Raw genomic sequence first — 17,182 nt, 5'->3', positions numbered from 1 at the left:
GGTATAAGTCATCTTTTCTTACTCAAAAGGAGATTATGTCTTTGAACAGTAAAGCCATGCTGCTGGGAAAAAAGCTCTTCACATGGTTAAAACTGTGCCACCATAGTGCCCCTGCTGGATTTATCAGCTCTGAGGTCATGCAGCTGAAGTCAGGTCATGGAATGTTCTTCCACATATCTGAGGTAGCAGCAGAAGATGAAAAAGCTGAAAGCCTTTTAGAATAGTCCCATTTCTGAAAGTGTCAAAATTTGTGTTCTAATGAACCTTATTTTCTCTTGTCTTCATTTTGTCCATAGCCATGAAGCTCACACTTTCTACAGGTGTACCAGGGAAAGGAGCCATTTCTAAGGCATGCGAGATTTAGATTTCAATTTCTAGGTAGAGAAGATGCTACAGAAACAACTGAAAATCTAATTAGAGAAGAGCTTCAGCTGCTGCTCCATCAGTCTTTCATTTGTCTTGGCCTTTCCTGTTTTAAATCCCTTTGAACTGGAAATACATTTTCCATTGAGTAAGATCCAGGCTATAACACTCCTCTGAAAATGCCACATTTTGAAAATCTGACATTTAAAACTCAAGCTTAGGAATTGGGAGAGAAAAGTCAGGAAAACAAAGAGACTGTATTTTGACTTGTTCTAATATTTTATCTGTGCCAGGTAAGAGCACAGGCAGAGTGACACAGGAAGAGAAAGCAGATGAGCCAAAATCCAAACATTTCCCACACAGCCCACACCTGATTTAAACCAACCCAGCTATCACTGTCTCTGTCTCTGGCATCTCTCCAGAGCCGCTTGCAAGAGGTTGTTTTTACCAAGAGAAGTTTTGTTCTGCAACAATATGATGTCTATCCATACATCTTGCAAAAGCCCCTCCTGTTGCTTTTTCCAGCTTCTCATTTTTATTTTATCAAGCTCAATGCTCCACAGTAGGATTTTTTCTGAATCTTTTAGCCCAATTAAGGCAGAAACAAAATTCCCTGCATGACTTGCAGGAGACAGACACTGCTGCTGTTGGAGTGTTTTCATGGGTTAATTAATGTGGTTTTTTTAGATTAACCCCTTTCTCTGCAAAATGCACAAGCCTGGATATAACCTGATGTACACTGCAATCTTGATAAAGAGTTTTGTGCAGCATATGCTGAGCCTCAAGAACTTTTAGCCAGAAAAGAAACCCTGATAATTAAAAACAAGTTTCCCAAGGCCTCATATTAAACCCTTTAAGGGCCTAGACAACATTAGTTACTAAAATTTACTCAGACATTCACTATTTTCTAAGGGATTTCCTTATTAAATGTCCAGGTTTTTTCAAGCATATACAAAATATTCCTCTCTCCCTCCTTGCTGGTGCTGCCTCCTAAGCCAAGTGCACCTTTTTCCTGCATCTTGACCAAAGGAGCCTCCAGTGCACACAAGACCTGGAACTTACCAAAAACCTCTGGGAAGCTTCCTGCCTTAGGGAATGTCAATAAACATCCCATACAGTTTGCAACAAGGTTTTTATATTTTGATTATATTTAGGCAGCTCTGAATAATTTGGAGGATGTGAGATGTGAGATGACGTAGCAGGATTCTCTCCCTCAAACACATCACTGGAATCTTGCCCTGAAAGTTGTAATAATGCATTTTCCTTATTGACTTAGAGCATTTGAATCTAAATGGAGGTATTAAAAAATGGAACAAACACAGCTCAAGGTTTTTAATTTTGGTTCCCATGTTTCAGATTGCATTTTTAGGTCTTTAATTATGCACTGACTTCTGTGTCTTCCTTAGAGATGTTGACAATAGATTTAATTATCCCTTGCAAGACACCAACACAGCTGCTGGGGGGTTTCATGGATTAATTCATTGTGCTTTCTTTAGATTAACCTCTTTCCCTCTTAGGCATTTTTCTGTAACCAAAAGAAATAATTAATTGAAGATATTTTTACTGTAAATGACTATCTACACACAGCAAACCTTTACTCTAGATCTGTTTAAAGTATATCCTTAATTTTTAACAGATACTCAGATCCAACTTCATCAAGAACTGAAAAACATGCTTTCCTGTGTAAATCCTTGCTTTCAGAGAGATGGCCTTAATTTTTCAAATCAGAAACTGAATAGAAAGGTGCTTTTTAGCAGGCTGAATAGCTTGATACTTTTCACATATACTTCTTTTTCAACACCAAATTATGAACTGCACTGATCACATCGTTCATTCTGACTGCCAGTTGTGCCAGCTCAACTCAGCTACGAGCTCTTTTTACAGTGCTTGATCTTCTGTGCCCCACAGGAATCAATAACAGCCTCTCAGGACTATGCAGGATAATTCAACTCGTGTGACTGGATGTGCATTGCAAGGCTCTAGTGCTGTGTGTCATTAGGAAGGCAAGGTCCACTTTCATACATTTTAATGGAATTTCAACAATGAATTTAAAATGCATGGAAGGCTCTGATTTCTCCCACCCAGCTTGTCATCATCAAAAAATGCAATTATAATTCAGATGACAGTGGTGTGGGACAGGTACATACTGTGTCATTTGTGTGTTATTACAGCAGTGTAGTGAGTTAGAAAGATAAATAGCCATGATTCAGCATGTGTATTGAAAGTCAGGATGAAGGTTTCATATTTCTGTAATCATTACTAACAAACTCATGATAGCAAAAGAGGGAACACAGTGGGACACCACCAAAAAAACCAGACTATGCTTTTAATTACTACTAGCTCTGCATCTTTAATTTGAGTACATCAACAATTAAAACAATCCCAATGCTAAACTCATCTCCAGAAACCTCAGCTGAGTTGAATACTGAATTGCACCAAACATTTGTGCTGAGGTGGGAAATGTTAATGGCATTGTGTCCCCAGCAGGATCCCCAGGCTCATTAAATGTACCTGAGACACAGTGTACCTTGTACAGCCATGTATCAGCACTGTCACTGCAGAGAGCCACGGCAGGCTCTGGGAAATTCAGGGCTTCATTTGTATGTTCACATGGTAAGAGACAGTCCTCTGGATTTATGAGCAATCACTACACAAATGCAAGGCATGGGGGGTACGAGGCAGAAAGCAAAGCTCTATTTTCAAATGAGGGAATAAAACATCAGAAAGTTTAAGTTTCTTACTCAAGGTCATGCAGGAGCTCAGAGTGAGGTTCAGGAATGAGTTCAGATTGCCTGAATTCTAGCCCGTGGCCTGAAGCGTAGGAACAAATTAGCTTTCCCCACATATTAGTCTAATCCAAACATCACACAGCAGCAGCAAGCAGTTAAAAGCAAACCAAAATCTACTCCCAGAGGAGTGACTTTGCCAAGTGAGAACTGAGGCGGACCTGGAATGTCAAAGATTTTTGGCTGTCATTTTATCAAGATAAAAAATAAATTAGAGGAGGCACTTTCTCTGTGAATTATCTGTAATGAAACAGTCAAAGCCCTGAACCTTCCTGCCCTGAATGTCTTTACCATCCATTTCCCCAGCAAAGATGTGTGAGCAATCAGATGAAACAACTTTGAAAGCCATTGTGCAGAGCAGGGTTGCTCTGGAGGCTGCAGGTTTCAGAGTCTCTGCTGAAGCAGTGCAGCAGCACAAGGGTCTGTTGTTCACCCAAATAACTCCAACATACAAATAGCAATTGTGGTTGTGACAGGCAAGAGACCTGCGTGGCTGTGTGATCAGGAAGGCACACAGAAACAACACACACTTAATAAAATTCCTCTGTTTTCCACAACAGACAAGCAAAACAGGTCAAGGACACTGGGTTGAATAACTCAATAGGAAAAGTGCCTTTGTAACTTCACATTTTGGTTTTCTTTTGTTGCTGTCCAAAAATAAAGTAAGGATTCAGGGTTTAGGCTGGGAAACCAGACTCTTGTTGAATGCTGCAGTGAGAAGCACCAGCCCTGGGTCTCTGCATGTAGCCCAGGCCAGGGCAAAGGATTAACCTTGAAACTGGCAGCATCTTTAGGCAATGAAAGATTTGCTTTTAAGCGTAGCTACTTTTCTCATGGGCTGTCACGCAATGACAAAAGTGCTGTTGGTATTCTGCTTATCTCATGGAAATTTAAGAGCAAAATTCCCAGCATAAGTACAATGCCTTGGTTATTAAAAACTTCCAAAATACTTCATAAAATGCAAAACATGATAGTTAGTAAAGGCAATATTGATGATTCCTGACTATTGTCACCCACTAAAAATATCATGATGATTATACCTAGATTAATTGGACAAATAACTTGGCCAAACCTTTCCAATAATGTGATTGTAAATATTAAGTGCAAGGTGATCTTGCAAGCAGGTTAGAGGAAGTCATACAGAAATTCTAAAAGGTGATAGGAGACTTAGATCACTTTTGAAAGAATTCTTACATTCAGATGATTTAAATATGATCTGTTGGTTGGGTTTGATTTTAATTATATTTATATGCTGCCAGATATAAATGCTTCACAGGAAAATATTGTGTGAATCAGGGTTAGAGAAACTGGGCCAGAATCCCAGCTGTCAGAAATCAGCAGTGCTCAGTGTGCTCCTGGGTTTGGTTCCTGCCTTCCCTCCCTTCCACAGACTTCAGTGATGATTTTCTGTGTCTTCTTCCATAGCAGAACACTTCTGAATGCCTTGTCCTTACTTCTCCTGGGGCATCTTTTGCTCACATCATGTTTTTGTCAGAATGCACAGTTGTGGCTCTCAGCATCACCACAGGCACAACCAGGCCCTACAAAGAACCACTGTGCTGTGGTTCCTGCCCCTGGATCCCACACCTGAGTGAAAACATCAGCTTTTTACTGCTCACACCTGAGTGAAAACATCAGCTTTTTACTGCTCACACCTGAGTGAAAACATCAGCTTTTTACTGCTGCCAGTACTGCTGTCTCTCCCTGCCTTCTTAGCAACCTGCTCCACACTACAGAGATGCAGTGAATTTTCAGGGCCTCCAGTGAACCTGCTTCTGCAGTTTGTTCCTCTTTTCAAACCCAGGTGGATTCCTAGATGGAGCAGAAAGGCCTAAAAAGATAACAGGAGTACAAATCTCAAACAAATTTTTGTACCATGGCTCACCCGCTTCTCTTTCTTTTTTTTTTTTTTTCCTTTTTCCGGCAGATCAAGTGGAACATGAGCATGAAAAGAGAGAGCCAGGAGGCTGCAGTGTATGAAACAGCTCTGCAGATTTGAAGGCTTGAAACAAACTGTCTCAGAGGGATACAGGAGATGTTAAGATGCAAAAGGAAAGGCCATTGCTTTTTCATACCCATAAGATACCAGCTGTCACTCACACTAAAGGAGGAGTCCTCACCAGGGTGTAGCACTCTAAAATATTGCCCACCACTCCAGGGGTTGAATAGGACACACTTTTTTCACATGCTGCTTGGGGAAAAGATGTGCAAAGTGATATATCCAGCCCTTTTAAGCTTCCCTGATGCCTTCCCCTCAGTAAAAATGGAGTGACACGGATTTTTTTGATTCTGAACATGCTGGACTGTACTGTGCTGTATACCTGTGCAGGGCAGAACTAAATAGAAATTGGCAAATTCTTGTCTTGTGATACCTCTGCCTTGTGTGCAAGGTTGGATCAAACAATCTCCAGAGATCCCTTTCAACCTCAATTATTCTGTGAAGTCAATATCCATTTTATAGAAGGATGCTTGTTCTTTTGAGGGGTTGTTTAACTTTTCTAGTGAGTGATGGGAACAGTTAAATTGTTAAATGGATTAGTCTACACACAGTCTTGCTGCTTCAACTACATTTTATTCCCCTATAACTTGCACATAACTGGGTAAATATTCCTGTTTGTTGAGTATTTCTTTTGTTGCACCACCCACACAAAATCATTGCCAGACTGTGTAAAATTCACCCAAAGGTTTTGTTGGTTGCTCTTTAAGTTGACAAATCTAGGAGCAGGAGGTCAAGATTCATCTAACAGGGAGAGTAATTGGAAAGGCTGGAGGCTGATCAATACTGCTTCAGCCCCAGAGTAATTCTTAACCTCTTCCTGAGCAGATACAGTGGAAGAAGAGCTCGCTTTAGATCTCCTCAGAACTGACTCACTCACTCATCAAAACATCCACCCTGTACTCCTTGGCACCCAGCATGAGAGAGGCCCCATCTCAGACTGGAGAAGGGGTTGTTTCCAGACTCTGGTGCACACTGAAGCAGAGCTGCCCAAAAAAGATGAGAATGAACAAAAGAGACAGAACAATGCACAGCAGCTCCCTGTGTGACAGAGTGGGCAGGGTCATCCTACATGGGATCTCAGCTGAAGCACTCCCAGAAGAAAGAGCAGGACATTTGTCCTGAGCTTCCCACACTGTGGGTGATTGTCTCTCCCTCTGACTATTGGCATAATTCTTTGATAGTTTTGTGTCTGTCTATTCAGATTATCTATCTCCTTCTCCCAGTCTGTTTTAATGTTTGCTCAGAAGAGAAAGGTGATGCAGAGTGAATTTTTTTTTGTTTTTTTTAAAGCCTAGAGACTGACTCTTGTTTTGGACCTTTTCCTTTTCATCTTTAAATGCAGAAATCCGTAATTTAACCAGATAAGATTATATGTTCACACTGTTATTACAGCATCACAGTAGCAATGTTGTATGACTGTCAGCACTGAAATAAAGTGACCATATTTTGGAGAAAATAAACATTCAGGTCAAAAACCGCTTCAGGTTAGATACAATTTATCATATGGTATTGCTTTTATAAATCAGGGCACCTGTTTGCTGGGGAAAGCATCAACAATAGAGATGTAAAAAAAATATAATTCTTTCCTCACAGATGGCATTTACCATGGAGGCGTCAGAAGTCATTTCCCTGAATACTATAAACTAAAAAGGGATGTACATTGTCCCTCAAATACTCTAAACTATAAAGGTGTGTACATTGTCCCTTGGTGGTAAAGCATACTTGTTTTAGGATATATTGGCCAGTAAGAGAGAAAAAGGGGTAGAAGTTGAAAGAAATTAAATTAAATTAGGGAAAAAGAAAATTGCTACTCTGTGAATGTTCCTGGTTGTGCACCCGCAATTAAGCACAAATAAAGAAGTGCTGAAAAGAAAAGAGAGGTCAAAAATATTTCAATGCTTTTTTCTATGGATTCAGGAATGGAGGGAGCAGAACAATGAAATACCAAATTAAGTTACACATATAACAAAAACACAGGTCAGAGCCCAAATTAGCTTCACCATAGCAATGAATTTGAGATTTAATCCTGCTGAGGACATCTTGAGATTTCACCCATAAATGCCTAAACAGTATGTACCAACTTGAATGAATGGGGACTCAGCTGCATGTGTACTATTTGTCATCTTTGGTTTAAAGTTAGTGGGAAAAAAAAATGAAATTCCGTTTCAAAAAACACCAGGAAGCAAAAAAAACACAGTTAAGGGATCAGAATTCAAACCTGCAGTCTTCAGTTTTTCTGTGAAATTCCCAAAATAAACCAATTTCCAGAGTGTATCAACTTCTCCCAGATTTTACCCTGAGCACCACAACACTATTTCATCTCCATACATTTTGGAGCAAACTCCACCCAGCCACATCCTGGCTGGGATGACTTTACACCATCTGTAAGAGATGGTCCAAAGTTCCCCCCGACCGTCACAAGTACTGACACTACGACCCCGAGGACCCCCCTCTCTTTGGACAGGAGCTCTGGCCTGGCTGAGGGGGATGTTTGCTGAGGGACTGTTTTGCAGGCACTTGCTGTTTGCCATGCTATGCTGCTCTCGAGCCGTGTACTGCTTGGGAGCATCGTGTTCTACACCTGCTCCTGGGAGCAACGGGCCTCTGCACACAATAGTCCATAAATCTCCCCACTCTTGGCCAGAGGCGACTTGCTTGGGAAAAAGGCTATAAAAAGGGGACTTTCTGAAGAGACTTTTGAGACCTCCCTGCAGAAGGAAGGCATGTCTATTGACCGGACCACGAGGATGTTTGTGTCCATTGGCTGGACCACGAGGATGTCATCCCATCTGTTGGTAGCTATTCCCTATCACCCTCTTTCTCTCTTTCTCTCTCTCTCTCTGTACTTTGTTCCCTTTATATCTCTCCCTCTATTGCAAAGCTGAGTTGTTGGCACTCAATAAAGTGCATGGCTGTTTGCTGTTGAATAACCTTAGTTATTCATGCTGTGTGTCTTTTTAACCTGAGTTCAAACGAACCATCACGACTCCCGCTTGAATTGAGCAGATGGTGACACCACCCAGTCTGGCTTCACCCCTTTGGCTGCATGGCCAGGCTGGTACCCCCAGGCTGGTGCCCGTGGGTGATGCCGTGCCCAGCAGAGCCTACCTCCTCGAGCTGCAGCTGGAAGGTGACGTTGTGGCCCTGCTCGGCCGTGAGCCGCCCGTCGGCCGTGAGGATGCGCAGCCCCTGGGGCGCTTTGCCCGGGCACTGCTGGGGCTTGGCCGTGTACCTCTCCCGCACCCCGTCCGTGCAGTTGTTGGAAACAACCTTCCGGTACCTGCGAAGGGATGGGGAAACTGGGAAAAGGCTCCTTTACACTGAGGAGATGGTCAGAAAACAAAGATTCCCAGATGTATTTCAGCATTTGTCTCAGCCATGCATTCCTCGTGTGCCCAACACACCATCCTGTTTTTAATGCCCTGTGATAATTTCCTGCACAGATTATCTCAATATCATATAAGGCACCATAAATTGCCCAAACCATGAAATGATATGTTACAAGTTAAGTAAGTATAAAGTTATAAATAAATTATACACATGTAGAGCATGGCACTGTATTAAATTATTACACTGTTGGGCAATGTTTAACAACTTTTCTCACATGTTCTCCAATTCTCATTAACTGTGAGGAAAGTATCTCTGCAGATGTAACCTTCAAGGGGTATAGAACAGTCAGAATTGAAGCAAAAAGCTAATTCTTCCCATCTTTCAGTGTACAAACTTTCCAAAAACAGATTGGGTTGCTTTGTTTAATCACTTGCATCACAAATGAAGTCTGCCAGGATTTTAACTTAAACTACATCTTCCACTGACTTCCAAGAGGGCCAAAGAACAGTCAGCATTTGGGCTAGCTGCCCATCGATTACTTCACTTCACATATACATCATTTAATCTCTCTCCACTAATTTATCTTCCAGTATTTCTACCTCACCTGATCTCACAGGACTTTAAAAGGAGTCTTTTCAGAAACTTCAATTATTTGGCCTTACAGTTTCCCCCAATTTCCTTAAGGCATCATCCATCAGAGAAAAGCCTGAGCCAGACCTGATGGAGATCTGGAGTGACAGATGTGCAACCCAACAAAGGTGGTGATGAAGGTGTCCCAAGGGCTGCAGCAGCTCTGACACATCTACAGTAGGTGTAATCTGTAGCTGTCATTGGGTTAAACCCATATGGGTGCTCTAGCTAAGTAAAGCCTGGTGAGCCACTTACCCAGTGCTGTTGAGATAACTCTGTCCAAGGCTGCAGTCCTTTGACACGGAGGATGGGTTATACCAAAATGCTGGCAAACACTGGCCATTGCTGTGCCGTTCATATCCATAATCACTGTTGTAAACATCAAAAAAAATTTTAAAAACCATCACATAAAACCCCAAAAGAACAAACACAGTATTAGCTCGTGCTCTCTACTATTAATACAAGTTTTGGTTTTCCTCCATCTGTTCACTAGGATTTTTGATTTTATTTTTACTGATAGAACAGATTCTTCATTTCACTTCAGCTAATTGGGATAGTTATCTTGTATGAATCTCAGTATAAAAAAGAAGAACTAGAACAGGTAGTTTATGAGTATTGCATCAATTGTTCTCTCTCCACAGATTGACAGTACCTCTCAGGATTAAACCTAGGCTAAAATATAAAGGGAAAAAAAAAAAAAAAAAGAAAAAAAAAAAAGAAAAAGAAACCCCACAGAAATCTAAGCTAATTTAAATCACCACTGTGTCAGACATATCTTAGAAAACTGAAGGGCTAAAAAGCTAATTGCATTTGGAAACTATATCACACAGGATGCAGAGGAAAATGTACAGCCCTGAGAGAGCCCTCGCCTGAAGGCATTAACAGCCTATTTGGTAATGTGAAAGAATTCTGTGATCTTCAATTCTCTTTTTGTTTGGAAGAGGAAATGCTACCAAAAATCACATGTTAGACACAATGAGTCAAACTTTAATCTTTTGTCACAATTTGAGTTTAGCTATGACTGAATTTGCTTTGGTTTCACTAAAAACATTTCAAATTGTTTCTGAGTCCAAGTAAACAAAGACTGTATAATAAATGTTATTGCAGGAAAAAAAAAAGTCCAACAAATAGAAAACCTCTTTAATCAGTATTCCATTTACATATAGGTTTACTTTCCAGCCATTGAGTAATGAAGACTGCTTGGTTGGATAAACATTCTTATTCCTCTTGCTAAGCCTTCTCCATCGCTCATAATGGAGAAGTAATGGGATGTCATTGCTGAAAACTGCTATACAGAACTCCATTCCAATATTCCATTTGCAACACAATCCTTGATCTCAAAATGGCACTTTTCTGCAAAGTATGTTTTGCTTGTTATCTTTAATGTCTTGGTATCAAGGAGCCTGATTTTCCCAGAAAAGAGGGCAGTGTTAGATGATGTGATTAAGGGCTCATATTTGCATATGTTAGTGGAGCCCCTGCCCCAGCTCCTCCTAGAGCTGTCACAAGACAGCCATCAGTCCATGGCCAGGGTGAGACCTACCAGATCATCAACATGAGAGATTTGATAGGAAAATATTAAGAAGAAGAGTGTTCAACTTAATGAAGACTTTGTACAAGTGTCTTGAAAAAGCATGATGACTTAAAAAAAAATGTAGTGAGTGACTAGCAAACAATGTTAAGGAGCTTCACACTGGTCTAAGATATAAGACGAAGAAAAAAAGGAGATAATACATTTTGATTTATCTATGTTAAGTTTTTTGTACTGGTTATCAAGAAAAGACATCGAAAATAATTCAGTCACCACTTTTTACTTTTGCTTCAACTTCTTTCTTCTGAATAAAGAAAAAAAAAAAGATTTTTTGAGGCAATTTTGAAGTGGCAAAATTAAAAAGATGGCATTAAGCAAAAGAAAATTAACACTGTGAATCACTTGAGAAAACCCCTAAACATGTATTAGACTGCATGACTGTTCCAAAGGAACATTTTGGCAGCTGTGGTGCTTGGGGTATCTACAATAAGTAATTGAGAACATACTCCAGGAAACAGCAATGAAGTAGATGACCCAAACGGTCTTTTCCTCATTTTTTTCACTGAATTTTCATCAATCTATTTACTCAGATGGTTGCAACTCAGTGCTACTTAATTGCTTTGGAAGCATCAGCCAGCCGATTCTCCCACTGCCATGTGCTTCTATAATCATCCTTGTTGGCATAAGAACACTATAGCTGCAGAACACACTTTGTAATGAAGAATAACACCATTCTGATTTGCTTGGAGAAAACAAATATTTACATACAAATGGGACTCCTGTATTTTTGTAATTCATTTGTAAACACTCTGCAGCACTGTATTCCTAAGTTATCATGTGTGACTCTAATTAAAAAGCTGTAACACTGTACACACACACAGTGTTCTGTAATCAGGTGAAAACAAAACAAACCAATACAGTGAAATCTGCCTAGAGGGGATCAGTACTCACAATCCAGTTTGATGCAGTACTCTGGGCTTTCTTACTATGCACGTGTCTAGATTCCAGCTATTATTTTGATTCCTATTCCTACCTGTAAATCTTGGCAAGCCAAGCTGGACTTAACTAGTTTTGACTGTACTTGGGTTGATATTTCTCAAAGTCAAGAGAAAGAAATCCTAGGATTTTCCACGGCAGAAATAGTTACAAGCACAGAAGTTTCACAGTGTTGTTTTCAGGCTTGCAAATCATCTGGCTCATTAAGGCCCTACAGAAATATCATCCCAGTAAATGACTCGAATTGCTGCTCCAAATCCCTCCACAGATGCAGCAGCCACCCGTTCACCTCCGCAGCCTTGGAATCTAATGAACTCCTTGGCTACAGGCTGGTGCATGCACAACACTGATGCTGACAACAAATTGCTGCCTACAATTTGGCACAACAGGCTTTGTAGCAATCAAGAAGCATTACCATCAATTGGATGTCCATAGCAGGAGCCAGTACAGCAAAGTCTGGAGATGGGGAAGGCATCAGCCTCAGCCTGCAATCAGCTCCCTGAGTCATTGCCTGGGAACTGGGAATTGGAATTTGCATATATTGATGATATTTTGTGCCTGCCTGAAAAGAACTCAGGTGACACAGATAATGTATCTCCTAAAAAGGAGGGGAGCGTTTGCCATCAGGGATTGCTTTATCAGTGTGAAGCAGCCCGTCTTGTGGCTCTCATTGATTATGGTTTTTATCCTTTTACTGGTTTAAACTGGAATCCTATTTGTCTTAGCCAAGCAGAACTGCAAGTTCTTTTCTGTAATTAGATACAAATTCATTCCAGACGTTTTGTCTTTGCTCAATGCTCATGGTAAATTCCTTCATCTAATGTTACTTTCAGCATAGGTAATAATCAAAGAAAATAAATCCCCCGAGGAAGTGTGAAAGTTGAAAAGAGACCTGACAAACATACTGTTTGGAAGAACTGTTAATTCACATGAAATTATTAAAATCCTACTGCTCTGAGATATAGAAATAACCAGTTAATTCAGAGTGATTGCCATGTTCATAGCTTCTAAAAATCAATATATGACTTAGCATGTAATCACAGAAATTCCTTAAGATTAACTGCTTCACCTTAAGATCAATTATGCCAGAAGCTGACAATGCTCCTTGTGTTTTTGCAGGCTGTGTTTCCATACATTTTGGACATTAAATGAGGCAGAATTCAGCTATCTCTGAAAACAGTCACCTTTTCTTCTGCAATTTCTGAAAGCCCTGGGGGGAAAAAATAACTGTGGCCACAGCACTGGAAAAGTCTCACTACCTTTTTATTTACTTAATACTATTGTTTAATATTTAACAATGATTCAAGTGTAGATTTGTGTTAAAGGGGAGCTGTGCTTGTTCCCCAGTTCTACAGGACCTGACATGGGATTAAACTCAGAGAAGGATGGATTCAGCTACAGTCTGAACTGTGGATCTACAAATTATAATTGCATTGCAGTATTTGGAGTTGAGCTATACCAGTTTATGCTAATATGGAACCTAAAATCCCCAGAATCTTTCCAGTAAATCCATGCCCAGTAGATATCCAGGCCCTTAAAGATGCAGAGATGCACTGTGGATTTTGCACAGTGAATCTGCATTTTCCACAAGCACACGAAATGAACTAAAAATTCATTCTAAATTACTATTTGTTAGCTAACCAAACCCATAACCAAAGGGTGCAAATGTAGGTGTATTTCAGAGCTGGCACCTGCACGAGTTGAAGTGATAGCTGGTGACACACAAAGCCAGCAGAATCTAACCACACTCGGTGGCTGTCCCCTGCCTCCCCAGGGTTTGTCAGAACAGTTTCTCCTGATGCAGGACTCCGATGTTTTAGCATAGGAACTAATCCCAGCAGGCAGGGCTGTAATTACAGTGCCAGAGAATACAAAAAGAGGCAGCCAGATCCTTGCTGATATCATCTGTGAAATAAATAAACAGACCTGATTCCCACCTTGGTGCCTCTCTGGCCATCCCAAACCACTTGCACCAGCACAACAGGCTCATAGCTGCCAGGAAGGGGTGAGGGATGGCAATACTGATGGAAAAAGCTGTCTGTATTAATGACAGCGGGTTCAGAGGGAGGACTGACACTGAGACACTTTACTCACAGCTCCTACGAAGCACCTGGAGACAGGTGGCTGAAGGATGAACACCACCAAAGGTTTCCATCTGTGTCTAGGAGGTGTTTCTGCCGAAGAGATATCGCTGTAATAATGCTCAGACAGCAGGAAGGAGCAGGAGTGAGGAAACCGGGCAAATTAATGCTTTAATAACACCCAAGTAACGGTGTCATCCATTTACCCAAATCAATTAAATGAAGAAGGAGATTCTCGTTTCTAGGCCGTTGCTAGGACAGACTTGACGATGCTCCTGCATCCAGGGTCCCCCATTCCTGAAGCGCTGTTGCCCTCTGGCTGCGAGCCGCATTCCCTGCACGGAGAGCCGGGAACCTGTGCCCAGCCCGGATAAAAGTGTCTGCCCTGCCACCCCTGAGCCTTCCACCTGGGATAAAAGTGTCTGTCCTGCCACACCTGAGCATTCCAGCCAGGATAAAAGTGTCTGCCCTGCCACCCCTGAGTCTTCCAACCAGGATAAAAGTGTCTTCCTTGACACACCTGAGCCTTCCACCCGGGATAAAAGTGTCTGTCCTGCCACCCCTGAGCTTCCAACCAGGATAAAAGTGTCGGTCCTGCCACCCGTGAGCCTTCCAGCCAGGATAAAAGTGTCTGTCCTGCCTGCTCCTCCTCCTTCCAACCCAGGATAAAAGTGTCTGCTGCAGAAGAATCCAGGCCCCAAGGCTGGAGGAACTACAGTCACTTCTAATGTCACTCAGTTTTGCTGCTCCCCAAAATACTAAACAAATGCACCCCTTTTCCTTGAGAAAGGAGTACAAATGGGCTGCACACAGATTTGAAATTAATCTGGATTTCTATGATAGTACAAGGAGAGAAAAAAAAAAAAATTAGAAAATCTTTATGTCTTTTATAACTGGTAATTTTCCCCTGAACTGATAAAAAAAAAAAAAAAAAAAGACTTGCAGGATTAACAGCAATAACACTTTTTCTCACTTTTTACCTGACCACAGAGATAGAGTTTTTTACTCCAATCTCTGAAAAGCTTAGATAATAAAATGTTCTCCATATAAATTTAGTGTTTAAACAGCAAAGGCAGCACAATAACAAAGGCTGTTGTTTTCTTCACCAACCTGAGTTCTGTAACCACTGACAATATAAAAACTGTCCAATTTACTTCAAGATTGAAAAATCAAGCGTGGGCAGCTAAGGAGGAGCTTTTCCCTATCTGGGGGATACATGTCCCTTTCAATCTCCTTCAATTAAGAGCCCTGCCCAGAAAAAAAATTTAAAAAAATAAATGAAAGAAAGAAAAAAAGAAAGAAAGAGAGAAAGAAAAAGAAAATTCAAAAGAATTGAAATGTCATGAGTGAAGATGATGAAAGTGCTTTTTTTCTTCCTGAAAAGGAACGAACTCCACAGAGGGCACCCTTCCACAGCAAGAATTCATTCCCTGATTTCCTCCAAGCCCCCCTCCAGCCTCTGCAGGGTGAATTGGCAATGAAGCCTCGTGCAGAGTTCAAGGCAGGCACAGAAGTCACAGCAGTGCAGCAGCAGCAGCTTTGCCTTTCTTAGCAGACAAAATTGCTTTTTTTTTTTTTGCCATTTTCTTTTCTCCTTTTCTGTCCTCCATTGGCATATCTATGTAAAATTATGCTCCTGGTGATTATTGTTGGCAAATGTTTCTGAACTGGATGCTTAAATTTTTCAGTGTATCAGTCTTTTTTTTCATCAGAGGCAGTAGGGAAAGAAGATGAAATGGATCAAGTAAAGTAGAAATCCAAGTCTGAGGACTGTAGGAATAACCTGAGCTCAGGGAGAACTGGAGGGGATCACAACAGTCTGGTCTAAACCAAAACTGATTCCATGAGAAGGAGAAAGGTCCTTCTTGGTCAGAAAGGTCCTAATTCTGCCTCTTCCAACAGATTTGAGGTGTCTTCTCATCCATGTGAACTGTGAGTGCTTGTTGTACATGCCCATCATCCAAGCTTTCTCTTAGGAGATTCTCCCACAGCCCAGCAGAGCCTTTGGAGAAAGTTTCCTTGAGGTGAACATTAAAGAAATAAAAGCATCTTTCCACCAGCAAATGTCCCTCTGGTACTTTTGTTCTATACCTAGAAACAAGTTTTACAGTGGCAAGCAACACAGTCAATTTTAATGAAATAAATATATTTATTGCCAGAGAGAAGTGCTGGAAGGAAAACATATTTTTATCAGAAGTTTCAGGTACCTGTGTCCTTTACTAGTGTCAGGGATTTAAATACTAATTGACTGTGAGTCAATTGCATCAAGTATTTTATAAGGCCATGAGGCTGGCTCATCATTGTACTGCATGCCCTATAACAGGGTCAAAATCTTCAGGGCATTTCTTTGCTTTTAATGATGGTTTGGGGTTTTTGGTTTGGCTGTTATCTTTTTTACATTACTAGAGAAATATTAAATAATTTAAATCCAGGATCTTTGGACACCTCAATGATGAACTACACACAGATCTTCTCCCTAGAAAAGAATTAAATTGAAAATGAGGAAGTCATCGAGAAACCATACTGAATCTGTGTGAAAATATGTTTATAACTTATTGTTTGGAGCAAGAGAATTGACTTTTTTTTGGTCACAATATAAAAGCCTCCTGCAACTCTGTGATTTTATACAGAAAAAATATTCTGTATTTATGGAGGAGTAAGAAGGGAAGTGCTATAAATTTCCATGCAAAATATTGATGAGATGGACCTTTTCAGGACTCACGTAGCAGATTCTGGGTTTAATTAGTAACATGACATAGATCTGGGTGAGTAAGGCACAAAGGGAGTTTATCAGCACTGCCAAAGAGCCAGCATTTCTCTCATCCAAGATACTGAGGAATTTGCAGACTTGGAGAAAAGAGGTAAGAAAGAGATTTCAATAATGTGGTTCCCTGCCTTTTTTGTGCAAATTGCTGTGAGTCAGCAGTAATGTCAAAATGCAACCAGCAGCTGAAGATTTTATCATGCACAACTCACCAATGGATTCTATTTCCATAGCAAACATCAGAGGAGAAAAGGCTTCAGAAGGAGATTAACTCAAATCATGAAGGCCGTGGCTGCTGGACACTGTCAAACATTCTGCTCCAGATGCAACAAATGACCCAGGAATTTCTGAGCTACTTGATTCTAGAAGCTGAAGGCATACCTTGCATATGCATATATTTACATTTACTCAAATATACATATGTGTGTATATGTTAAGAATTTATTTTATTTTTTACACAATGCTGTTACATGTCTTCAGACTACTCTCAGCCACCACTGGTCATTTCCAAGGTCAGATGTGCTAAACAGACCTTTTTTCTTACTGGTGCACAGAGCTGGCACCTGGAAAATGCTCTGCTCACATGGATTTTGTGGGAGCCTTAGGATACAGATATCTATTCCACCTTTCCTTCTTTTAACATACCTGCACTATCAGGGAGCAGCCTATTTCAATACCTACATGTTTATTAATTTCTACTCT

General features: G+C 40.7%; 1 protein-coding gene across 2 annotated transcripts in view; it reads right to left on the bottom strand.

The window, feature by feature from the left end:
- Nucleotides 1-17,182, bottom strand: part of SORCS1 (sortilin related VPS10 domain containing receptor 1) — a 265,256-nt gene that overhangs the window by 29,072 nt on the left and 219,002 nt on the right. For both annotated transcript variants that reach the window (XM_033065652.2, XM_033065653.1), the window contains exons 17-18: nt 9,364-9,477; nt 8,257-8,428 (exon numbers count right to left, since the gene is read on the bottom strand). In XM_033065652.2, the coding sequence (XP_032921543.1) occupies nt 8,257-8,428; nt 9,364-9,477 (286 nt within the window). The remainder of the gene's footprint in view (nt 1-8,256; nt 8,429-9,363; nt 9,478-17,182) is intronic.

The sequence above is a fragment of the Catharus ustulatus genome, chromosome 8, assembly GCF_009819885.2.
Source record: "Catharus ustulatus isolate bCatUst1 chromosome 8, bCatUst1.pri.v2, whole genome shotgun sequence".
NCBI lineage: Eukaryota > Metazoa > Chordata > Aves > Passeriformes > Turdidae > Catharus > Catharus ustulatus.
This window is presented reverse-complemented; position numbering and strand designations above follow the sequence as displayed.